Source organism: Entelurus aequoreus, linkage group LG22, assembly GCF_033978785.1.
Source record: "Entelurus aequoreus isolate RoL-2023_Sb linkage group LG22, RoL_Eaeq_v1.1, whole genome shotgun sequence".
Classification (NCBI taxonomy): Eukaryota; Metazoa; Chordata; class Actinopteri; order Syngnathiformes; family Syngnathidae; genus Entelurus; species Entelurus aequoreus.
In genome coordinates this window covers 22,143,711-22,153,692 of record NC_084752.1, presented here as the reverse complement: position 1 = coordinate 22,153,692, position 9,982 = coordinate 22,143,711, and the positions used below count along the sequence as shown (strand labels likewise).

General features: G+C 41.0%; 1 protein-coding gene across 2 annotated transcripts in view; it reads right to left on the bottom strand.

The window, feature by feature from the left end:
- Window positions 1–63: 63 nt before the first annotated feature.
- Window positions 64–9,982, bottom strand: part of prkacab (protein kinase, cAMP-dependent, catalytic, alpha, genome duplicate b) — a 38,570-nt gene continuing 28,651 nt past the window's right edge. The window contains exons 9-12 of one of the 2 annotated variants that reach the window (XM_062033138.1): window positions 2,038–2,097; window positions 1,860–1,964; window positions 1,651–1,781; window positions 64–1,418 (exon numbers count right to left, since the gene is read on the bottom strand). In XM_062033138.1, the coding sequence (XP_061889122.1) occupies window positions 1,656–1,781; window positions 1,860–1,964; window positions 2,038–2,097 (291 nt within the window). In that variant the 3' untranslated portion in view covers window positions 64–1,418; window positions 1,651–1,655. Of the gene's footprint in view, window positions 1,782–1,859; window positions 1,965–2,037; window positions 2,098–9,982 lie in introns of both variants that reach the window. The other variant, XM_062033137.1, reaches the window with a different exon arrangement.

Below are 9,982 nucleotides of genomic sequence, written 5' to 3'. Positions count from 1 at the left end.
GTGGCGTGCGCATTGTGTGTGCATTGACCCCATGCCCCAGCTGTAAGAAAGTCAGCTATAATAAAGCACTACACCTTCCTACTTTATTCATAACATTCATGAGTTCAAAAAAAGTGAAGTTTTTACAAGCCACTGTGCAGGACGTCACGAATGGAACCCTACAAAAGTTGTGGCACACTACAATGCGGGCACGGCTATGAAATCATGTTCAAAGTCTTTGACATTTTGAAAGCAAAACAATTTTTTTTTTTTTGGATTCCTGAATGGCCAGATGCTAAAAAAGACCACCGTGCTGCATGTTGCTGAAATACTTGCAAAAGGAGGCATTGACCACATGTCATGTACTTAAAATAGGCAGGTTGTATACAATGCACCATATTATCCTCTAACACGGCGCTCTTCCTGTTCCCGACCAGTTTACTGGTAAATGGTTCTTCATTTTTACATTGCCGTCACCACATGAAAACACATTTTTGATTTAAAAAAATAAAATAAAAAAAGGTGATGGACCACAGTCAAATATAAGAATGTAGTTCAACATTTTAAGTGATAAGAGTAGCAGGCTAGGGATAATAAATAAAAACGGCAAAGGACACGAATAAGACCACCATCAATGACAGATCAAAGTGCTCTGGTGATCCAAAAGCAGTTTGAGGTAATCTGCCTCAGACGATCTCTTACAGGGCTAAACATGCAGAACCAACATTGCCAGTAGGTGAGCTCTGAGGCTTTTGTCCAGTCACAAAACCAAATGGAAGGGCAAAACTGTGGAAGACGCTAATCAAATATCTAAAAATTCCCTTTTGTTCCTTTTTAACTCTAACCAGAACTTGAAATTACCATGTCATTAGTCGAATGTCCCCACTGAGTGATATGTTCGAACCTGAGATACCATTATGTGACGGTGTTACCTTCCACCATTAAGACAGAAATGTTCCATTGCCTTGCCCACGCTTGTTTGTGTTAGCGTGACACGATATCAGCAGAGACACGTTTAAAACATTAAAAGGAGATGGGCAAAGTCTTGCTATGCTAACAATGAGAATAAATACTGACACTTAAGTGACTTTCCTGTTGGACGGCATCATATGCGTTGTTTTCCTATTGCCGGTCAATAGAAAAGCATACAGAGTACGAGGGGGAGGGGGGGGGGGGAAAGACCAGTTTCAAAATCATAAAGCCATTCAAGCTGAATGTTTGTCTGTGAGTGAGTTGAGTGTTTACTTGAAAACCTTGTTCGCTTGGCGGGGAGAAAGAGCAGGCCAGCCAAATATCAATGTGAATTCAACAATTCAGTCTCAGTGGGCTTCACCTGTGACGAACGGAAGGTTGGATTCGGACAGACCGTTTTGGTGAAGGTGAATGAAGAAACAATACCAGCAGGGAAGAAACGTCTCAACAAGAGGAGTTCCCCACACCTGTGAATTTGAAGCACACCTGCATTATAAATGGATCCGAACAGAAAGCAAAAGAAAGTAGAACAGAAAAAGGCAACACTGCTGGTTATCAGTCCCCCTTTGCTCGTCATCCCCTCTTTTTGCAGCTGGTGCTTGTGATTGTGACGGGAGACGGTAACGCTCCTCCGTACATCTCCCACTTTGACCAGCCGTGCTCTGACTCCCTTACGGACTCCCTCCCTCGTTCACTCACTCGCTCTAGAACTCCGCAAACTCCTTGGCACATTTCTCATTGAAGGAAATGCGAATCTCCTCCTCCTCGTAGTCATCAAAGTTGCTGGTGTCGCCCGGTCCCTTAAACTTGGGGACGAACGGAGCTTCCACCTGCAGACAAACACGACGACAAGTTCCGTATTCGGCGCACACGAGATGTGCGACACGGACAAAAGAAAAGGCACGCACCTTCTTCTGGTAAATGGCGATCCAGTCGGTGGTTGAAAACCACTTGTGTCCTTTGATGTCGTTGACCCCGTTCTTGAGGTTCCCATAGCGTTTTGTTAGGTCAACCTTAAGGAAATGTTGACACATTTCCTCCGTTATAATTTGCGTGTGTCATTTAAAACGGCTGCAGCACTTTTACCTGTAACAGGTTCCTCAGAAGGTCCTTCAAGTCTGAGCTGAAGTGAGACGGGAAACGCACCTAAGGCAAACAGTAAAGATGCTGTTTTTCAAGCAATTGGGAATGTCTTCATAGAGTTGGGGAGCATTGACCCCTTTAACAAATGTATTTGTTAAAGGGGTCATATCATGATTTTTTTTCTACATCTAAAACACAAAAAAAACAAATTAAAAGGCCTACTGAAACCCACTACTACCGACCACGCAGTCTGATAGTTTATACATCAATGATGAAATCTTAACATTGCAACACATGCCAATATGGCCGGGTTAACTTATAAAGTGCAATTTTAAATTTCCCGGGAAATATCCGGCTGAAAACGTCTCGGTATGATGACGTTTGCGCGTGACGTCACGGATTGTAGCAGACATTTTGGAACAGCACCGTGGCCAGCTTAAGTCGTCTGTTTTCATCTCAAAATTCCACAGTATTCTGGACATCTGTGTTGGTGAATCTTTTGCAATTTGTTTAATGAACAATGGAGACAGCAAAGAAGAAAGCTGTAGGTGGGATCGGTGTATTAGCGGCTGGCTACAGCAACACAACCAGGAGGACTTTGAGTTGGATAGCAGACGCGCTATCCGACGCTAGCCGCCGACCGCACCGATGATCGTGGTGAAGTCCTCCGTCGCGCCGTCGATCGCTGGAACGCAGGTGAGCACGGGTGGTGATGAGTAGATGAGGGCTGACGTAGGTGGAGAGCTAATGTTTTTAGCATAGCTCTGTCGAGGTCCCGTAGCTAAGTTAGCTTCAATGGCGTCGTTAGCAACAGCATTGCTAGGCTTCGCCAGGCGGGACAGCATTAACCGTGTGGTTACAGGTCCAGGGTTTGGTTCGGTGTCTCCTGATAGTAGAATTAATAGTAGTATTGTTGATTTTCTGTCTATCCTTCCAGTCAGGGGCATGTTTTCTTCTGTTTCTATCCGCAGTTAAGCATGATGCTATCACGTTAGCTCCGAAGCTAAAGTGCTTCACCGATGTATTGTCGTGGAGATGAAAGTCACTGTGAATGTCCATTTCGCGTTCTCGACTCTCATTTTCAAGAGGATCTAGTATCCGAGGTGGTTTAAAATACAAATCCGTGATCCACAATAGAAAAAGGAGAAAGTGTGGAATCCAATGAGCCCTTGTACCTAAGTTACGGTCAGAGCGAAAAAAGATACACCCTGGCGTCCTGCACTGCACTCTAATCACTCTCGCTTTCCTCATCCACAAATCTTTCATCCTCGCTCAAATTAATGGGGTAATCGTCACTTTCTCTGTCCGAATTGCTCTCACTGCTGGTGTAAACAATGTGCAGATGTGAGGAGCTCTTCAACCTGTGACGTCACACTACTTCCGGTACAGGCAAGGCTTTTTTATCAGCGACCAAAAGTTGCGAACTTTATCGTCGATGTTCTCTACTAAATCCTTTCAGCAAAAATATGGCAATATCGCGAAATGATCAAGTATGACACATAGAATGGACCTGCTATACCCGTTTGAATAAGAACATTTCATTTCAGTAGGCCTTTAAATGGGTCATATCATCATTTTTTTTCTACATCTAAAACACCAAAAAAACAAATTTAAAGCATACAGTGCACCCTGTTCCCCGGTGGTACATGGTGTAATGATAAGTGTGACCGGTAGATGGCAGACACACATAAGAGAAACATGTGGACTGCAGGTTGACACCGGTTCAATAAATGACTTTAGCAAGCAACACCAAATTTTAGTTTCTTTTAAAATATACAACATTACACTCGGCGCTCAAAATCTGTCCGAATGTTTTAGTAAGACTTAGGTAACCTACGAAGCCGCACCGTTTGATGGAACGCGGAGCATGAGACTTACTGTACTTCAAGATAAGGGTATTATTATGGTGTGTGTATAAGGACCCCAAAATGGCACCAATTCGGAGACATATTATCTGGCGTTTTGTTTTGCAATATTATGCAAAACCAACTTTTCTTACATATTGGTACCTGCTGATGTGTATTTGGGATCTGCCTACGTCCCGAAGAACTTGCACGCATCCGCCATTGTAGTCCGCATCGTAGTCAGTAAGGTCCTTCCTTTTCTCCATCCCCTTGTTGTGGGGCATTCATCTTCAGCTGTTGCCATTTCTACTATAAAGTACTGTACAGTTCTAATTTATATCTGTTAGTAGTCGCTATAGAAGCGCTAAAAACTACCAGTACAACAAATATGATGGGGAGAAGAAGCAGTCAAAGTGGAGCCACGTAAATAAGACCGCCCACAAAACGACACATCCTGAAGAGATGGTCAGAAAGTGGACTAAAGACGATCTGTAAAACCTATTCTATGCAACATTTTGACCAAAGAACCACCATTACATGTTGTGTAGACCAGTGTTTTTCAACCACTGTGCCGCGGCACACTAGTGTACCGTGAGATACAGTCTGGTGTGCCGTGGGAGATGATCTATTTTCACCTAATTGGGTTAAAAATATTTTTTTGCAAACCAGTAATTATAGTCTGCAAATGATGTGTTGTTGTCGTTGAGTGTCTAGAGCAGTGTTTTTCAACCACTGTGTGCCATGAGATATTGTCTGGTGTGCCGTGGGAAATTACGAAACTTCACTAATTGGTCCAAAAAATATTTTTTGCAAATGAATAATTATAATCTGCAAGTAATGTGCCGCTGCTTAGTGTCTGTGCTGTGTAGAACTCGGCAGGGTAACCACGTAATACTCCATGTCAGAAGGTGACAGCAGGTAGTTAATTGCTTTGTAAAAGTCGAAATGTGTGGGGTGAGACGAGGATGGTTTGTTGTGATCCCAATATGTAGACCACGGCGTGCAGGTAAAAAGATATGTAACGCTTAAACCAAAAATTAACAAAAGGAAAAGGTATGCAAAACGAAAGTAATACTGAACAGGCTACAAAGTAAACAGAAACAGAATGCTGGACGACAGCAAAAACTTACGGCGTCCGCAAAGTACATCCGCACATGACGTGACAATCAACAATGTCCACACAAAGAAGGGTAGCAACAACTTCAATAGCCTTGCTTGCTAACACAGAGCAGGTGCGGGGGAATAGCGCTCAAAGGAAGACATGAAACTGCTACAGGAAATCACCAACAAAACAGGAAGGTCCACCAAAACAACAGCGCAAGACAAGAACTAAAGCACAGGAAAACACCAACAAACTCAAAATAAGGCACGACGACCTGGTGGAGTATCATTTTTTTAAACTTTTCTGCTGGTGGTGTGCCTTCGTATTCTTAAATGACAAAAAAACGTGCCTTGCCTCAAAAAAGGTTGAAAAACACTGGTGTAGACCACAAGGAAGTGTAGAAAAAAAATTTGTGATATGACCCCTTTCATGCGCCTTTTGTATGAAAATAGACCTGAATAGAACCGCTCATTGGCAGTGCACTTTATAATCCGATGCGCCGTATTGGCCAAAATATATGGTATTTTTCGTTTTTTTTTTATAATCCTGTGCTTTTTGCGTTCAGGATTACCAAGAACACTTAGGAGTTGTATTATAAAACACTTCCTTGTGGTCTACATAACATGTAAGGGTGGTTCTTTGGTCAACATTTTGCATAAATTATGTTTTACAGACCATCTTTAAGCCACTTTCTGACCGGCGTTTTGTGGGCATTCTTACTTAAGTGCCAAAGTCCTCCTTTGGCCAAGCTCCCGCCGACCACGCTCCCACCCCGTCAGCCATGCTGTACATCTTTATCGCGTCCATATGGAGCCAACTGACGGATATAAGTTAGGGCGATACGACTAAAAACTCTATTATGATATACAGAAAGTGTTTTATATTGGTCGATATCGATAATTACAGTATTGATATTTTTAATGACGTATGGAAAATAAGGACCAAGAAAAAACTTAATTAAATCTAAGCAGTGGTGAAGTGAATTATATTTATATAGCGCTTTTTCTCTAGTGACTCAAAGCGCTTTACATAGTGAAACCCAATATCTAAGTTACATTTAAAGCAGTGTGGGTGGCACTGGGAGCAGGTGGGTAAAGTGTCTTGCCCAAGGACACAACGGCAGTGACTAGGATGGCGTAAGCGGGGATCAAACCTGGAACCCTCAAGTTGCTGGCATGGCTGCTCTACCAACCGAGCTATACCGCCCAAGCAATTTTATTTAAAATGTTACCTTCCTCTGATTATAATCCCCTCAGCTATTAAGGCAGAAAAGAAAAGAAATATGTCAACATAACCATGGAAAAATCTCAAACAATCAATGTAAACAAAATTATAAAATGACTTTGTACACTTAACAAAACCCAAATAGGTTCATTAGGTCTTCAAATAATTCACAATTTGTTATTCTTATAGCCACACCTGTGTGTTTAGTTCCGTACCTGACGGTTTCGGCTACAACTGTTGTCTTTCTCAGAGATTGTCACGTGATGTTGCTGTGATGTGTCTGGTCAGCTGATTTAAAAAGCGAAGCACGCCGCCGGAACTACTACAAGCAGGAAGACAGCGCCAAAAACTGTTCAAATCAGCTGACCAGACACGTCACAGCAACATCCCGTGACAACCTCTGAGAAAGACAACAGTTGTAGCCAAAACCGTCAGGTACGGGAATAAACACACAGGTGTGGCTAAAAGAATAACAAATTGCTCTGAACAAAACTTCTTAAAATTAACACGCAAAAATAAAGAATACATAAGAAATGCTTTATAAAGTGTAACAAAATAGTGGAAAGTGTGAAAATGTACCGTATTTTTCGGATTATAAGTCGCAGTTTTTTTCATAGTTTGACATATACTCCGGAGCGATTTATGTGTGAAATTATTAAAACATTACCGTAAAATATCAAATAATATTATTTATCTAATTCACGGAAGAGACGAAGCAAAATGTCAGCAATCGTCACACACACGTCAACCAATAAGAATTTGGCGGGGGAGGGTCATGGCAGAAGTGCATTGTGGGTCATGGGATGCTAACTGCTATATGCTACTGCCGTAGCTATTAAAATGGATCTTTTCTACATTGGCGGTAACTTATTAAAAACTGAGAAGGGCTGAACAAAAATGGCACCGAAAAGGAAATCATATACTGCAGATTACAAGCTGGACGTAGTGAAATATGCAGCAGAAAACGGCGATCGAGCAGCAGAAAGAAAGGACGCTAGCGGCGCATACCAGGAGCGACAACGAGGGAGAAGATTTCATCGGATTTAGCGATCAGGAGTGACAGATTGTTTGGTAAACGTATAGCATGTTCTATATGTTATAGTTATATGAATGACTCTTACCATAATATGTTACGTTAACATACCAGGCACGTTCTCAGTTGGTTATTTATGCGTCATATAACGTACACTTATTCAGCCTGTTGTTCACTATTCTTTATTTATTTTAATGTCTATTCTTGGTGTTGGATTTTATCAAATACATTTCCCCCCAAAATGCGACTTATACTCAAGTGCGACGTATACTGGTATATGTTTTTTTCCTTCTTTATTATGCATTTTCGGCCGGTGCGACGTATACTCCGGAGCGATTTATAATCTGAAAAATACGGTAAATGTAAGAAGAACTATGTTCTGCTGGTTTTGTGCCAGGAAGTTACAGCTGTGCCCTAAAGGGTGAGCGCAGCTATCATTTACAGACCAAATTGGTCTGACTATGGTCCGTTTTAAAACAAATCCAAAAAACTGCCATACTATTGAGGTGAGTTTTTACTGTTTTATCCACGATTTCTTTGCCCTCTGCAGCACTAATTTTTTATTTCTCTTCTAACTTGATGCAAAGAATCAACCGTAAGACAACAAGATGGTGCAACCAAACTTGATAGTTGATACTACTACCTGATTGGCTGTTAGCATGTCACTCCCACTGATCAGTGATAATAATAATATTAATACATTTTATTTGGTATAGCGCTTTTCAGAGTACTCAAAGACGCTTTACAGCAGGGGTGGGCAATTAATTTTCACCGGGGGCCGCATAAGCAACCCGAGCACTGCTGGAGGGCCACACGACAATATTTCAATTAAATTTTGCTCAATATTATTTTTGATATACCATAAGATAAATAATAATGATGATAATAATAATAATAATAATTTCATTTAACCTAACTTAACTTTATACAAAAGCAGATTGCTTTTTAAGGTCACTTTATCCTGCATTATCCAACATTTTTCCCCATCAGATTTGGACAACCATCTGTTGTTAAAAATAGTTTTTAATCATATCTATTCTATATTGTTTTTTATATTGGTTTTATATGTAATTGTTTTTTTCTTTTTATTCAGTCATTGGTGGAGCTAAGGATACTATTTGAATATTGTTTGTAATATTGTTGTGCAGCACTTTGGAAACATTTTGTTGTTTAAATGTGCTATATAAATAAAGTGGATTGGATTGTCACACCTGCCAGCGTGTCCCAACACGCATTTACCTCTGTGAACAAGTCATTACCTGTGGTTGTCTCTTTAATTGACTGCATCAGAGCTCTCATCCAAAGTTAGCGAAAAACAGTCCATGTCTCCGGGCATTATCAGCGCAACAAAGTCCAATAAGCACTCCTTAATAAACTCTCCGTCAGAAAACGCCTTACTTTTTCTGGCGCTTTTGTGAGAAATGACGAAACTTGTCCTGACGGCTGCATCTCTGGGGGTGTGAAATATGGCACAAAGTCCTTGTTGGGTTTGCAGTTTTACCATCAACGCATCAGCCTCCCTTGCGCGCGCTTCATCAGACACATTCCGGTATTTTCCCTCGTGTTTCTTCGTGTAGTGGCGATTAAAATGATATTTAAACACAGCAACCTGTGTACCACACATTAAGCACACGGCTTTACCATTAATTTATGTAAAGAAATACTTGGCAGTCCATCTCTTGTTGGAAACACGCCATTCCTCATCAACTTTTCTTTTTTTAGCGTCTCATCACTTGTCTCTATGCACCTTCCCTCACAGGTTCCCTCCGGACATACGGCATAAATAACACATTTCAAAATAAAAGCAGCACAGTTGTATTGCGCGCACGACATAGATGTTTTTTAAACTTTATTTTGTAATTTGTAATTGCGCCGTTCAATTCACTCACAATCGCACACGCGCATATGTCCACACGGAAGTAATACAAATAACGCTTTTCAAAACAAAAGCAGCACTGTTGTATTGCACACTCGACATAGATACTTTTTTAAATTTATTTTGTAATTTATGATTGGCCTCACGCGGGCCGGACAGGGATGCGCAAAGGGCCGGATGCGGCCCGCGGGCCGTACAATGCCCAGGTCTGCTTTACAGGATAAAAAAATAAAATATAAAACAGATCAAAGTAATAATATAATATATAGGAAATATAAAAGCAGTACATTGTAAAATACATAATATACTGGACATTTACAAGACAGGACATTACAAGACACAGAACACTAATCACTGGTTAAAAGCAGATCTGAAGAGGTGTGTTTTGAGAAGGCTTTTGAAGGTTACTGAAGAGCGAGCGCCTTTGTTTATGCAACCAACCTTGCTTCACAACTTACGGTTTCTTCCGACAGATAAGAAAACAAAAAAATCTAACGTTTTATTGAACGCATTTTTTATTGATATCGATTACGTGTCTATCGCAATATACATCGACATTGTTTTACCACGCAGCCCTATTAGAACTATACGCTCCTTTTTATTAGAAATGGCAACAGCGGAGGATTTTAGCATGCATGTGCAAGTACGAGCCAGTCTGCCCCACAACAAGAGGATAGTGAAAAAAAATGAAGCCTTTGACTACAATTTTGGAATACAACGGAATAAAAATGGTGGACTGGCTCTTCGGGTAAACCTCGATATGGAGATATCCGCTGACGTAACTAAGGCAAAATACGTGACTAAAGTCTTACATTTCAAACGGGTCGTTTGGAGCATGTTTGAAAGAAGGCAAGATTGTTTTATAAATA